Here is a 16171-nt window from a genome sequence, read left to right on the forward strand (position 1 = left end):
ATTTCCCTGCCCATACTCATCTGCCCTTTCAAACAGCTAATGGCACTTAGATCCATGTGTCGTTGGAGTTGGTAACCCAGTGACTCTCACACAGATACTAATGTCTCCTAACAGAAACTTATTTGTAAAGGCTTATTGTGAATCATGGGGTAACTGAGGATCACTCCCTGCTGCTAATACCTGAATTGTCTCTCTTTTTTGAAAGCACAAAAGATTCTTTAAGGAGTAATTCTCCAGTGGAAATGGAAACCAGCACTGAACCTATGGACCCTCTGACTCCCAGTGTGGCTGCTCTGGCAGCGCAGCCAGAAGGTGCGTGCAGAGAGGCCTGGGCACACGGCAGGGTCACATGGCTGCTTTGCCAAACCAGACCTGACTCTCAGGCTCAGGGGCCAGTGGAGCCAAGGAAGTGAGATGGTAGGTCTGATGTCCACAGGGCAGCTGATGAAAGAAATTGTGCCTGCCCTTCTAGACGCACAGCATGCTGACTCTGGAAAGAGTAAGGGCTCTAAGTTACCAGGCATGCAGCATGCAGATTAGGAAACTGGGGTCTAGAGGGAAGAAGGCCTGAGCCCATAGTACCCAGGGTGAATAAAACTGGAATTAGACGTGTGCAGCCAAGCCTGTGTGTAGTTGTTCCTTGGAGTTTGCTTTGCTCAAACATGTGGGTGTATCTGGGTTTGTTTAGAGCTATGGGACTGTTTATTTTCACTTCACCACTGTAAGCAGATTGAATAGTCCTGGGAATCTCTAAAGTTCCAGTGGGTTTTCCTGTTACTCTGCCTAGTCACATGTGTTCCTTGCGCTGGCTCTGAACTGTTTTCACCTTGATGGACAGGGCTTTGGGAGGAGGGGGATGCTAGCAAAGGGAGTGTGATGGGAACTGAAAGGATGTGGAGGGCACGAATCTTGAGGTGGGCGCAAGGAGTGAGTTCTTAGAAAAAGAAATGAGGTGCAGGTAGAGGGTGTGAGAACCCTCCTTCCCTGGGGCCAGGGAAAGGAATAAAACCATTAACTAATGCCGGTTTCGTCATTCTCCTGGACATTTGATACAGATTCCCACATTTTATTCCTCAGTGGTTCTGTAAGTGGGTGCACTGATCCCCCTTTTCTGGATAAGGAAACTCAGGTTATAGACGAGGTTCCTCGTCCAAGTAGTCTACAGCTAGGAAGTGGTGATGTCGATGTTTGAATCCAGGAAGCCTCACCTCGGCCAGGCTTATCACCTATGTGGCTTCCTATTAGAGAACAAGGAAATGAGCCACCAGCAACACCACAAGAAAGTAATTTTTAAAACAAAGAAAAGCAAATAGAGCCCAACTGAGGAGAACAAGCGAGTAGAGGGTAGAATGTGTAACTGCCTGCTGTGCCCCAGACTGGAACAGTTAGGGGCACAAGTGTCTGCTGGGAGAAGCTGTGTATGGAGGTGGATGCTGAGCTGGGAGGGATGTAGGGGACTTGCTAGTCTCTAGTAAAGAAAACCCATGAAACCCCTCTTTAGTGGGCACCTTTAAGAAGTCCATGCCTATCAAGAGTGTGGCCCAGGCACAGCAGGCAGAAGCCATCTCCCTCTTGTTTTCTTCGAGCAGTAGATGTCACGTTGGGTAGATGGGTTTGTACAGTGGTGGGGTGCCAGTTCCTTTTCAGACTTACTGTGTGTGACCATCAGCTGTGTTCTTTTCAGTGCCAGGCAGTGTGGCCATGGAAGCCAGCTCTGACGGAGAGGAGGATGCAGAAAGTACAGACAAGGTAACTGAGACAGTGATGAATGGCGGCATGAAGGAAACACTCAGCCTCACTGTAGATGCCAAGACAGAGACTGCGGTCTTCAAAAGGTAACCAGGGGTGAGATCCTGCTGGCAGCTTCAGGTTATTGGGAGGATGGTGGGGCAGAAACCTCAAACATTACAATTTTTAATTTGATTCAAATGAATGTTCAGATACTAGCTTGATGTCTTTCTACTGTCTCCATTAAACACAATAAATCTTAATGAAAAGATGGCGAGTTTAGGCCCCAAGTGTCTTTTCCCCCATAAATGTGTTCAGAAGACTGTATTTTACATCTAGCAGTTTGATAGAACTATGAGAATTGATAAATCTTTAATCACAATAGAAATTGGGTTGTGTAGCAACTACAGAGCATGGCCCATGAAAACTGGTTTCAGTAACACACAGATGATTATCTCTGGACATAATGTAGTCATGAAAATTCAGTAGCAAAATGATAGCTTTAAAAAAAAAAGTGACACTTAGAAATTAGCCTCCCTTCTAAACTCAAAAAAAGGAATTGTAATGGAAATTAAAAACCTAAAACTGCGAGAATAATGGGGAAAATGTCTGTCAAAACTTCAGGACTGCAGCTAAGCCTGCGCTTAGAGCTTTAGTCCTCATCTTAGAGACCCTTCCAGTCATTACAAGAAGAAATGCCTCCCAGCTTTTTACGAAGTCACTACATAACAAGGAGCGAAAGAAGAAAACTGATTGTAGAGACTGATTTCATACATGAGTGTGGATTCTCTAAACTTCTAAGTTAAAAGCTCGCAAACCATATATAGCAATGTATTTTAAAGTCATGACCAAGGATATGTGCTCCAGTGTGACAATGTAAACACCAATGTGTACATGGTAAAAATTATTCAGAGTGATTCACAGACAGAATGAGAAAAGCATTTGATTACAAATTAGAGCTGTTCATGATTTTCTTTGCAGCCTAGGACTAGAAAGCAAGCAGGTGAAACTGATAAGTATCTCTAGAAAATCTAGAGTAGACTTGATTCTTCACAGTGAGGCATTAGAAGTATTCCCTTTAAAGACAAGAACCAGAAAGTGGGACCTACAGTTGCTATTTGTCTTCAGCACTGTGCTGGTGGCCTTAGCAAATGCAGCATACCAAATAAATAGATAAATGTCGCTGTTTATAGACTATGATTTATACATAAAAATTCCAATTGAATCTGTAGAAAAAGATTAATAGAAAAGTTTAGCAAGTTTACTGGAGATCTACAAAAATCACTTGCATCCTACAAATCACTACAAGATATTCCATATGTGCCTGTTTGTTTTTAATAAAAATGTAAAACCTTATCTATAACTAGGAATATGACCTTTATGGGAAAACAGTTTAAAACCTCATTGAATATATTGAAGACCTGAATATAAATATCAAGATTTACCATGTTTATCAATGTGAGGATATCTTTAGAATTTCTGAACAAGTTAGTCTGTGCAATTAATGAAATTGCCATCAAAATCCCAATAGAGATTTTCATGGAAATTGAGAAACTGATTGTAATAGTCATAAAGAAGACCAAAGAGAGCCACGAATAGCCAAAAACATTTTAAAGAAAAAAAGTGAGGGGCTTCACCATATTAGATATCAAGACTTAGTAAAGCTGGCTGAGTGTGGTGGCTTGCACCTGTAATCCCAGCACTTTAGGAGGATTAGGCAGGCAGATTGCTTGAGCCCGGGAATTCGAGACCAGCCTAGGCAACATGGCAAAACCCTGTCTCTACAAAAAATACAAAAATTAGCTGAGTGTGGTGGTGTGTGCCTGTGGTCCCAGCTACTTGGGGCTGCTGAGGTCAAGGCTGCAGTGAGTCGTGTCCCACACTGCACTCCAGCCTGGGAGACAAAGTGAGACCCTGTCTCACACAAAAACAAAAGCAAAACTTGGTAAAGCTACTGAGATGGTGTGGCTTTGGCAAAGAATTCTACAAAGAGACCCCCTCCACTACATGAGCTTGTTACATGTTAGAATGCCATTATAATTCAGTGAGGAAAGAGTGGACTAGTAAATAGTGATTATCCACAAAGTAGAAAAATAAAATTAGATGTTTTGTCTCAACATAAATATGAAAAGCATGAACTGTACAGCTTTTAGAAGACAACAAAACAGAATATCTTTACAGTTTGGGTGTAAGGCATTTTTTAACCGTAAAAAGCCAAACTATAAAGGAAAATATTGGTAAGTTTGACTTTAATTTCTAAAAACCCAGAAGACATAAAATGAAAAGACAAGCCACAACCAGTAAAGAACCAGTAGCCAGGATATTAGAAAGAACGTAATATCAATAAGAGATAGTCTGATTTTTTTAAATGAACAAAGGATTCAAACAAGCAGCTGTCTGTGGAGGAAAACAAGGAGCAAACCAAATCCAGAGTAAATGGGGCCTGTCGGTTACAGTAGTAAGTGGATGCTGCTTCATGCTCACCAGTCTGCTAATTCCTGTCTTCAGTTGTTAGAGAAAATAGAAAAAGTACAAAACCTGCCTGGCTCATTTTATGAGGGCAGTGAAATCTGAATTCCAAAACCAGATGAAGATAATTAGAGAAAATGATCAGTTCATGCCACTTACGGGCTACTGAATGCAAAAATCCTGTGTAAGGTATTTGCTGACTGGATCCAACAGTGTATTAAAAATAATTTATAATGATTAGTTAGGGTTTTATCCTGGAAGGCAAGGATGGCTCAAAGTCAGAAAAATCTGTCAGTTTTATCTCCATATATGGTATTAAACAGAAAGTCATTTGATTTTTTTTTAATAAGGTTCCATAGCTATATATGATTAAAACTCTGAGAAAACCAGTAACAGAAGTGAATTTATTCTCTGCCTCTTGGTCTCAAGCCATCCTCCCACCTCAACCTCCCAAGTAGCTAGGACTAGGACTACAGGCACACGCCACCATGCCCAGCAAATTTTTGTAGGTTTTTTTTGTAGTGACGGGGTTTCACCATGTTGCCCAGGCTGGTCTCAAACTCCTGAGCTCAAGCAATCCACCTGCCTCCACCTCCCAAAGTGCTGGGATTACAGACATGAGCCACCGCACCCAGCCATGAATTTCATTAACTTGGTATAAGTTAAATACCAATATCAAAGTGCTACAGCAAAACTTATCCCTAATGAGGAAATTTTAGATGCATTCACTTTAAGACAAAGACCAAATAAGGATGTCCATTTTCACTGCCAGTGTTAGGCAGTCCTGGAAGGAAAAGGAAATAGAGTTATAGGTAAAGATCAGGAGGAAGTGATAAAACTGTTGTTCTTTGCAGGTGGTAATGATTACCTACAACCAAGTCAGTAGCAAACTTGTAACTAATAAGAATTCAGTAAAGCTATTGAGTAAGAAATCAGTTTTAAAAATTAGTAGTCTTTTTCTTCATCAATAGTAAGCAACCAGAACCTGCAATAAAAAGCAAGGTATTATTCCAAAACACATCAAAATATAAATTATTCAGGAATGATCTTAACCCAAGTCTCTATAGAGAAAACTTGAAGAAATCTGGACAAGTGGAGACCATGGCATAGCTTAGTGCTGCAAAGACATTTGCCATCTTGAAGTTAGTGTTTAACACAGTCTTAATCCAAATTTCAGTTGGATTTTTAGAAGGAACGTAATACTCTAAAACTTATATGGAAAAATAAAGGTTCCCAAATTGCTTAGAGGTAACCAAAAGGGAAGACTGAAAAAGAGACTTGCCCTGCCAGGTACTCAGTCACACTGCAAAGTCACAGTGATTGGAACAGTTTTGATACTAGCGTCCAAACGGGTCCAGGTGTCAGTGTGATGAAATAGAGGGATTAATAATGGCGGGGAGAGAGGAAGAGCTGGCTCACCAAAAGGAAAAGTCAGGGGAGATCCTCCCTAATCTACATCCTAAAACAGCTCCAGCTGGATTAAAAGACAATAAGAAAAACATATGCAGTGCTTTCTGTGCACCAGGCCCTGCTCTCTACACACTTCATGTGTGGTAACTCATGGATTATTCTTAGGCACCCTATAAGATAGGTACTGGGATTATTATCCCTGCTTTCCAGGTGAGGAAACTTAGGCACTAGGGTTAAGTGATGTGGCCGGAGGCCAGAGTCTCATAATGGTTAATAAAAGAAATAGAGAATGTCTTCTTAATCTGTGGGCAGAAAGGGATTTCTGTATCTATCTATTTCATCTGTCTGTCATCTATCTGTCTGTCTGTCTATCTAATCTATCATCTGTCAGTCTGTATCTAATCTAGATTTTTTTTTTTTGAAGACGAGGTCTCGCTCTGTTGCCCAGGCTGGAATGCAGTGGTGTAATCATAGTTCACTGTAACCTCCAACTCCTGAGCTCAAGCAGTCCTCCCACCTCAGCCTCCCAAGTAGCTGGAACTACAGGTGTGTGCCACCACTCCTGGCTTAATTTTTTCGTTTGTTTACTTTTTTATTTTTGTGGCCCAGACTGGTCTCAAACTCCTGGCTTCAAGTGAGCCTCCTTCCTCGGCAGGACTTCTTTAAAAAAACAGAAAGCCTTCAAAAACAGAAACTATAATGCAAAGAGTTTAGTTAGATTATATTAAAGTTAAGAATTTCTGGCTGATAAAATGCTGCAGACAAAATTAAGAGGCTGATGGCAAACTAAAAAAAAAAAAATCTGTTGTAGCTAAATCAACAAGAGACATTAAATATTCAAGGACTTCCTATAAACTAGTAAGAAGAAGAAAACCCAAATCAGAAAATTGGCAAAGGATAACAGTTTATAGACAAACCTTAAAAGCTTAAAAAAAAAATTGCTCAAAACTCAGAGAATTATAAATAACAATATAGCACTTGATACTCTTCTTACGTGAGCAGCAGTTAAAGGTGGATGATGCTGAGTGGCGGTGGGCTGCAGCCTGCGGGGCCCTGGTGGCCTGCTGGTGAGGAATACAGACCGGGACAGTCATTCTGGGTAGTAGCCCGGGGTTCTTTGTAGGTAGAAAAATGGCCTACAACTCTCCACTCCTGGGTGTCAAGTACTGAGAAATGCCCAGACAGGTCTGCCGGGGCCATGGACAGTGATGGTCGTCACAACACCCTGCATGGAAGTGTGGAGGTGGAGGGCAGCTTTGGTTGGGAGAAGCCACACAGTGTGGTAGGTGCATGCCACGGGTGCTGTGCCACAGTCAGCAGGGACAGTGGGTCCCCCCAACTGGCTGAATTAAGAGGTAAATACGATGAGATGTAGGGTTGAATCCATCCCAGTTAGTGACTCAGAATACACATATGTTATGACTATATATTTTTTAAAGAATTAGAATTAGAAACACATTAGTTGCTTTGAAGGGAAAGGAGTGGAGAGTGGGGATGAAGAAGAGTAACTTAAGAATGGACCAGCTAATTCAGATGTTCACTGAATCATATGATTTTCACTCATTTTCCTACTTATGAATTGCTTGGAACTATCTGGAAATGACCCAAGAAAACATCCTAATGAGGTTTTTCATAAGCAAAATCCAGGACAGAATCAGCTCTGAGTGATGGACCTTTCCACAAGGAACCTCTAACTGACCTTTCACTCTTATTAGTGCCATTTCAATGATGTAAAAAGGAGACTCACAGACTGAATAGGCAGAGTCTAAATTTCTAGCCCACAGAGCTGAGGAAAGTGTCTCTTGTGTCTTTCTCCACCAAGAACCATCTCAGGGGGAAAAACAGTCCTTCTGGGTCTCGTTTTCCCCAAATTCTCTGTGCCCTTAGGGTCAGCTCTTGGCCCCCACTTCTCCCTCGTGGCATTTGTGCTTCTTACACATTGTTCGAGGGCAACTCGAGGAGCCGTGAAATCTGATGCAGTCATCACGGTGACCTCCTCATGTGACTGAGACTTCCAGCCAGCAAGCTGATGGGGTCTGTCTTGCTGCTTTAATGGTGGGCTTCGCCCCAAAAGCAAAGTGCTTTAACTAAAGACTCATTCCTTCAAACAGGTTCTTTGACACCTTCACCGAGTCTGCAGTTTTGCTTACGTGCAGTCGTGGACATATTATTCCCCCAAATTCCTCATTTCTAGGAGTATTCTGAAACTCTTGTACATTTCTTTTTCTGTTTTGCACACTGGGCTTCAGAGTGTTGAAATCCTATCGGTATGTACAGTGTTATGGGACCATTCTTTATCAGACGCCAGCCACATTACATTGTCCCTCTTTTGGTTCCCACCTGTGTGCAACCCTTTCCTTTTGTGATTCCCCAGTCACTGTCTGTGGTCCCTGTGATCATGCACCCTGCGCATGCTTGGTCCCAGGACGCTTTGCCTCTGTGGCAGTCATGACTCCAGAGCCATCTGCATGTGACCTCATCCTCTGGTGCCTAGGTGCTGGTCCCTAGGGTGTTTGATGTGCCTGTCATCCTCTTTACTGCAGTGAGGAAGGGAAACTGTCTACCTCTCAAGATGCTGCTTGTAAAGACGCGGAGGAGAGCCCCGAGACTGCAGAGGCAAAGTGTGCCGCGCCCCGACCTCCCAGCAGTAGTCCCGAGCAGAGGTAACCACCCGCCTCCTCACACCCACCCTGGCCCTGCCCCGACCTTGCCTGTTACTTCCTGGGAGTTGGAAGGGGACTAGAGGGGTGGTTTACAGCTGTGCTCAAGTCTTCGGCCACTGACCTGGCAGGACAGGGTTTTCTCAGTCCTTACTGAGCTGATTCCAACTGAACTGAGAACTTAGAAACAGCAGTTCCTCTCCTTAGCACAGAAGCTGAAAACCAGTTTTTAGAGACTCTTTAACATCACTTGCTCTTTTAGAAGTGGGTCTGAACAGAGGGGTCTCCTCGCCCTTGTTGGTGAGGTAATGAGCTCAGGGTAGCATTGAGCCCCTTCAGGACTTGAGTTCTCAGTGGCCCCACTAAAGTCATGCAGCTGCCAGGCACAAGCAGATCGTAGTGCCTGTTTGCCCACAGTCCTGCCTGTGTGACACAAAGAGAACTAGCTGGAGGCCCTTTCATACATGTAGCTAAATAATTCTTAGTGCTTAAGTGACTCCCTGTAATCTTAAGTATGAAATGCCCACTTTCAGAGCTGTGTCACTTGGAATGTGATGTTTTGTTTCTAGTCACTCTTTGCTTAGCCTGAGCCAGTGGTCTGAAGGGATGGGCCAGTCTAAGCCTCAGCTGCCTGGAGCCCATGCCAGGCCCTTAGCAAGACTGAGCATGGCCCAAAGATGAGGCCACGCCCCTGGTCCACAGGAAGCTTTGTTCAGCACTTCCCACAATTAACTTCTGTGAGCACATGTAGCTCAGATTGTATATTCCTTCCCTAAGGAATAAAGTGACCTTTAAAGCTATTTCAGAGAAGTTTTAACCCCCCACCCCCACCCCATCCTCCCCAAAATCTTGCCGGCATTGTGTGAGAGCATAACCAGTGGGAACCAGCAAGGAGCACTCTTTGTTGGTTCAGAATCCTGTATTCACAGTGTAGTAAACTGTTTGTGTTCTTCCTGTGGAAATCGTAGCCAAAATAAAGCATTTGTTTTTGTGATTAAAAATATTTTTTTTGCTTATAAAACAAATTAAGAACTGTTTGAGCATGTTGGCTCTAGTGAAGGCTTTGAGGGGAAGAGGCAGGCTGGCCCTTTAGCACTGGGAAGTCACCTCAACTCTGCTTCTAAGGATTGGGCAAGTCACTTTTTTTCTTGGGGTTTTCAATGTATTTTTCTAATGGTCCTTTATAGGTCTAATTCCCAATCAATTGTGTCAGCTCTGATTTCTACCTATAAATTTCCTTTATATTGAGGGCTGCCTAGGAGGCAAGATCGTCCAGGTCCATCCCAGTTTGGGGAGTTGCTTCAGGGGAATATTCTTAGTTTTTCTGTCATAAGGATACCCAAAGCTCTGGAGTCATTTCCTTGGCTTTCCAGAGCACAGAAGCATCGTTTGCGTAAGGGGAAACCACTTGCTCTCCTGTGGCTGGGAATGCCTGCTCTGAAGAGCCCTGCTCTAACCTGCAGGGCCAAGGGTTGGAGGAAAAACTGGGGTGAGCCAGTGGAAGAAGAGGGGCATCACTCGGGTTCATGCCTTTGTCCATCTGTCCTTCTTCCATCTGACACACATTTGTGTGTGGTGGCCACTGGTCTAGGCCAGTGCAGCACACGGACACCCAGTAATCTCGGGGCATACTGGAGGCACGTTCATGAAGAAGCCAAGAAGCCACGAAGAAGGGACAGGGGTCCATGTGAGCTGGGGTGCAGGGGAGAGGATCTCTGAGAAGGTGACACTGGAGCAGGCATTAGGGTAGACCTAGAGTGCGTCCTAGATTGCACATGTTCTAAAGCGACGTATGACAACATGGGAGATAGAAGCTCACCCGTCTTCCCTGTGTGGTTCCCGTCCCAGCCAGATAATGCACTGCAGTTCCTTGGATTGGCAGGCGCACCGTTTACTGTCACACTTAGGAAAGATCTGCAGTGCCACATGATCTCACTTTTCACAACTGTTTTATCAAGCATGTTCTTTGTGCTTCCGGTGTGCTAAGCACGCTGCGCATTTATGTCCTTATTCCATATGTACACTAGTGAAGCCCTGTCGGTGTGCTAAGCACGCTGCGCACATTATGTCCTTATTCCATATGTACACTAGTGAAGCCTTGTGGGCTGTGAGAGGGTTATTTTCCCTTTTTACAGAGGAGAAAACAGAACTGAGAGGGGCTAAAAAATCTACTTATAAGCTCATTCAGTTTGTTCAGTGAAGGCAGGTTATACACCGGCTATGTCTGGTTCCAGAAGTCTCAGTTCCTGTGTCTCTCATCCACGGAGCCACCATCAGATGTAAGTGAGCAGAGTGGATTGTGTGTGCAGAGCTGACTTCTGGGCTGACTGTAGAACCGGCAGGTGTAAGGCATGGAAAGCATTCTAGCTGTACATTGTGAATGGTAATGGAAAAGTGCTTGTGGGCATCCCAGTTACAGCCCTAAGCACCCTTTCCCAAGTCTGCTTGATACAATTTTGGTTAAGCCCTCCAGAATATATTATATATTCAAGTTGTAATTTTGGCAGGAAGGCGAAACCTGGACACTTTGTTATCTACTGTCCCACCTCTTATTCCCTCCCAGTTTTGAGCCTAACATTTGCTTTGCGGGAACATGTTCTTCAAGCGGAGACCTTTTTTTTCCCAGCAGTTTGTTTTATTCGCAAACCTTTTCTTTCATTTCTCCCCCTGCCCCCCACCTTTCCTAGTAGCAGAATCCTGTTTCCAAGTGAAATAGTATGTGGATTCCAGTGTGTGGGTCACATAAAAGCGTTCTTGAAGGAGGGGTGAGCACATAGCTCCTGAAGGCTCTGGAAGCCACACTTCATACCCCACTGACCTAGTCTCTCCCTGTGCTTCTCGAGGCCGCGGTGGGGCGGTTTTCCCAGAGCATTTGCTCTGCTGCAGCCCTTGCCAAATGCCTGCTCACCTGGTGATGAAGCTTAGATGCCACTCAGATTTTTCTAGAGCTTTATCTCCATTCATTTACATGTCATTTTATTAAAAACGATTGAGTTCAAAACAATATTAAAATAAGCGGTCCCTGCCCTTGGGGAGCTCAGCGAAGTGGGTTTGGTTTTTCGTGTTTCTGCCGCAAGTACCTCTGATGCCTGTCTGTTGCTCCCTAGGACTGGCCAGCCAAGCGCACCGGGTGACACTTCAGTGAATGGCCCTGTATGACGGGTGACGTCTGCTGCTGCTGACTGAGGACTGCAGACCGCCACCACTCAGGGGCTCTGGAGGGGTCAGCTGGAGCCCACCAAGCTGTCACTGCTGCACTCACTCTGCAAGGGATCAGGACCAGCAACCTTTATATTCTAGATTCTAAGACATTGTACAGAGAAATTCAGAAGTGTAAAAATATTGCACATTGACAAATACCAAGAATTTTTGCGTATGTTTATATTGTATTGTTCTAAATAATGGGTAGCCTGTGAAATAAGATCTTGCCACCCATGTAATAATAGTAGTAATACTATAGTTAAAATGGCTGTAAGAATAGTTTTATAAAAGTGAATACACAGATCTATTGTATTTGAAACATAACTATTTGACAATTATTAGTGTGACCAAAGTATTAGGCGGTTTTCATACATTTTTCACCTTGTACAAAATTATGAATTCATTTTTCTTCCAGGCTGGCAAGGAGTTGTAGAATGAAAATGCCCTCTAAGTGTTATTTTGGTTGTTCTAACTTACAAAAGTGATTTTGAATAAGAAATATTTGGTGTTCTTTTTATAACCAGTTTTCGATTGGTAATTGTTTTCTGTATTGTTTAAAATGGATCAAAAATGTAAGTCTATTGGTAGAGATTAAGTATTTATTGCTACATCATAGTTGATAAATTGATGTTATTGTAAAGCCATATGTTCTGTTCAAGTCTTGTTTGCTTGAAATGATTATTCCTACAAGTGAAACACTAGACTATTTGGAGTGTATATGGCTTGTGTTTGGGGTTTTGTTTTTTTTTTTTCTTTTTTTTTGGCTTTTGTTTTTGTTTTTTGTTTCGTTTGGTAGTTCATCTGCCTTTTAACCCATTCACCAAAATTTACCTTGTTAACAAGCATCACCAATGAACATTTCAGAGCAATCTGCATATTTAACAGACCTAAATCCTATTAGGCAAGTCAGTTGAAAATGCTCGTGCTGCTAATGGAATTAGAGTGCGTTCATTTTACAGGCTAGTATTTTAAAAGTAGAAATCAAAATCTGGCACCGAAGCATGCTAATTGTTTACTGTACCTTGTGAGGTTTTCACTCATAAATTTAAACCAGTGTATTTTTTTAGAACTGGTTTGTGTATATATATAGTGATTATGGATACTAATTCAATGTAATTTATAATTTTCTATGTCAATATAAAAATACATCATAGCCTTCTCAAACAGCTGAAGCAATATATTGTATATTGCCATATCGTCTGGTGAAAGGGTTAAATTACTTCACCTCTTGCACTTTTAGATGCAAATCAGTTTTTCATTTCTGTAATAGAAAATTATTCACGTATTTTTACATCATTTGTTTTTCCTGACCAGTATTTAAAACCAAAAGGATATTCTGAAAAATGGCCAACAATTTTTTTAGAAATAGCATCCCAAGCAGCGTGCCTAAACATTACATTGCATATGGAAATAAAAGAATCAAACGTCTAATGCCTTATTTCTGATTTCCTTTTTCATTTGAAGTGGTGTAGAGACTCCAGCACTCACAGGACAGTGGAGTCAGCAGTAAGCCCTGGGACAGGTGGCAAGAGTGGCTCCCTTGACCTTTGCACGCCTCCTGAGGAACCCACTTTCCCGGGTGAGCTCCTCTCTGAAGAGACTGTCCTCGGGCCTCCTCTGGAATCAGCACTGCCAGAGGACAGGGCTCCTCCTGCTTGCCTCAGGACTGCCTGGCTTGTGTGGCATTGGACTTTGGGAATTGCTGGTAGATAACATGCGCTGATCTCACCTGGTGGCAAGCTTTGCCAGCCCTGGCCAGGGTTTGGCTCCAGTGGTGGCACATATGGCCTCCGTGGTATGGACCTGGTGGCTTCTGCATCCCACCGTGGCCTCCGCGGTATGGACCAGGTGGCTTCTCCATCCCACCGTGGCCTCCGCGGTATGGACCAGGTGGCTTCTCCATCCCACCGTGGCCTCCGCGGTAGGGACCAGGTGGCTTCTCCATCCCACTGTGGCCTCCGCGGTATGGACCAGGTGGCTTCTCCATCCCACCGTGGCCTCCGCGGTAGGGACCAGGTGGCTTCTCCATCCCACTGTGGCCTCGGACCAGGTGGCTTCTCCATCCCACTGTGGCCTCCGCGGTAGGGACCAGGTGGCTTCTCCATCCCACCCAAGGTAACAGTGTCTCGCTTCACCCACAGGCTGCTAGTGAGGGAGCCTCTGGGACTTTTCTTTGGGGCAGCATTTTGTTTTGTCTTTCGTGGCAGGGAAAGGATGTGATGATGGGGAGGACAGTTCTTTTGGAGGTTGGAGGGGCCAAGCCAAGGACAGGAGCGAGCGTGCCCTCATTTTGTTTCCACTTTAATTTCTGTGTGTCGGCCATACTGAATTATGAGACTAACAGATGTCTACAATACAGTACCTGTATTCAAAATAACAAAAATAAAGCCTGATTCTTTGTTTCTAGAAATCTGTTGCACCTTGCTTGGGCTTTTAATGGGTTGATGTGTCCTGCCATTAGGTCCCGTGTTACACTGGGTCCTGTGTGAGAAAGACCGCACTGCACTGGGCGAGAGTGGCCTCTGGGATCAGGGGCTCATCCTCCCCACTGCAGTAGCCCAGGTGCCCAGAAGAGGCAGTGCCTGACACTGGTGCTCAGTCTTGGGACGGTTCCAAGGGTTCTTCTGGACCTCCAGGTGGTTAACTTTATGTGCAGCGTGCCCCACCTATGTTGTTTGGCTTCCAGCCCAAGTCACACTCAGGTGCTCCATAATGATTCTTCAGATGTGATGCTTATTACATCTCCTTATTTTTCATTTTCCCTTCACCAGTTGCTTAAAAACATGTTCTCTAGCCATTACCTCCTAGCAGGTCCTCTGCACAGCCTTTTGCTTTCTGGGCACGCACTCATTCCTGCGTGCCTGGGCCCACAGGCATCTCACACGGCACTGAGTATACACCTCTGCATGCCTGGGCCCGCAGGCGTCTGTCTCTGAGCTGTCTGGGCACACACCTCTACATGCGTGAGCCCATAGGCATCTCACTGGCAATCGTGTAACCAGGCCATGAGCTCTCCAGCCGGGTGGCTCATCACAGCCCAACTCAGCCACTCATGATGGTGTAACCTTAGGCAGGTCTTTGTCTCAGCTTTTTCTGTCAGGTGGGGAAACAGTAGGAACAAGTTCAAAGACTAGAATAGCTTTTTACTTCGGTAAATGTTTAGTAAACGTTAGCTAACTTGTACTCATTTAACCCCATAATGTCACCTGCTAGCTTTTCTAAATTTCCACTTCAATCCCACCTATTATTTAAAACCTTTACCATCAGAAAAGCTGAGCATCTTAATCAGATGGGTTTCGTTGTCCTTTAGCTTCCAGGGTCAGCTGCATCTCACGTGCCAATCTGGCCACCACCTGTGTCTGTGAATAAAACTGGCTCTTCTTATGGAAAGAAATGAAACTTTATTCCTACTGCACGTCATACACAAAGATTCATCCAAAATAGATTTACAGATTCAAACATGAGCGCTTAGACAATGAAGTTTTTAGAAGAAAAATTTACCTAAAATGTAGGATGGGCAAAGGCTGCTTCGGATGCAGAGCACATACCATAGAAGAAAGAAATTGGGCTTCCATCAACATGAAAATTTTCTGCCCTTGAAAATCGACAAGCAAGCAGTGGAATGCCACGCAAGAAATCACACTTGTCCTGACAGAGGACTCAGACCTCGGATCTATATAGGGGAGAAAACGGCAAATCAAAATTAAGATGAAAAGCCCAATTTAACAAATGAGCAAGAGACTTGAACACAGATATTCACGAAGAAGGCACAGATGTTCCCTGACTTACGATCCATGCCGGCCACTTTCCCTCGCAATGGCACGGCTGGCTATGACTGCCACTCCCTGCCACCGCTCAGTACTGCAGGAGGGCACCGTGCCATCAATCAGCAGCCCAGGAAAAGATCGGAATTCAGAAAGTGGCTTCTACTGAGTGCTTAATGCTTTCACACCATCGTAAAGTCCAAAAACCTGAAATCGAACCATCTTAAGTCAGGGACCTGTGTATACGTGAGTGTCCAATAAGAACATGGAAAGTTGTTCAACATCATCGTTGCCTAGGGAGGGCAAGTTAGAATCACAAAAAAGATCCCATTTTCCATGTATTAGTGTTCACATGAAAAAGACATCACCAAATAGTAATGAGAAGGTGCAGCTGCTAGAACTCACCTACTGCTGCCTGAAATAATACATCCAGTTTAGAAAACTAGCGGGCAAATTCATTTTTTTGGTTTGGGGGTTTTAAAAAATGAGACATAATCCTGCAGACTCTCCTAGATACTCAGTGCAAATATATGTCCACAGATGATTTGTACAAGGATGTTTACTGTCACTTTATTCATAATACGTCTAACAAGAAGGTGGATAAGCAGATTCTGGTGTACTCATACGATGGACTTCTACTCAGTAACCAGTGGGGGTGAACCGTGATGAATGCAGCCATGTGTATACATCTCAAAAACATGTTAAAGGCTGGGCATGGTGGCTCACGCCTGTAGTCCCAGCACTTTGGGAAGTCAAGGCAGGCAGATCACTTGAGGCCAGGAGTTCAAGACTAACCTGGCCAACATGGTGAAAACCCATCCCTAATAAAATTTTAACAAAAATTAGCCCAGCGTGGTGGTGCATGCCTGTAATCCCAGCTACTCAGGAGGATGAGGCACGAGAATCGCTTGAACCCAGGAGGCGGAGGTTACCATGAAC

General features: G+C 44.0%; 1 protein-coding gene across 2 annotated transcripts in view; it reads left to right on the plus strand.

The window, feature by feature from the left end:
- Positions 1-13878, plus strand: part of PPP6R3 (protein phosphatase 6, regulatory subunit 3) — a 168427-nt gene extending 154549 nt beyond the window's left edge. Inside the window, exons 21-26 of one of the 2 annotated variants that reach the window (XM_011987057.1) lie at positions 206-312; positions 1685-1835; positions 7857-7874; positions 8151-8270; positions 11375-13274; positions 13519-13878. In XM_011987057.1, coding sequence (XP_011842447.1) covers positions 206-312; positions 1685-1835; positions 7857-7874; positions 8151-8270; positions 11375-11426 — 448 coding nt within the window. In that variant the 3' untranslated portion in view covers positions 11427-13274; positions 13519-13878. The remainder of the gene's footprint in view (positions 1-205; positions 313-1684; positions 1836-7856; positions 7875-8150; positions 8271-11374; positions 13275-13518) is intronic. The other variant, XM_011987058.1, reaches the window with a different exon arrangement.
- The last annotated feature ends 2293 nt before the right edge of the window (positions 13879-16171 follow it).

This window comes from Mandrillus leucophaeus, unplaced genomic scaffold (assembly GCF_000951045.1).
Source record: "Mandrillus leucophaeus isolate KB7577 unplaced genomic scaffold, Mleu.le_1.0 Scaffold30, whole genome shotgun sequence".
Taxonomy (NCBI): domain Eukaryota; kingdom Metazoa; phylum Chordata; class Mammalia; order Primates; family Cercopithecidae; genus Mandrillus; species Mandrillus leucophaeus.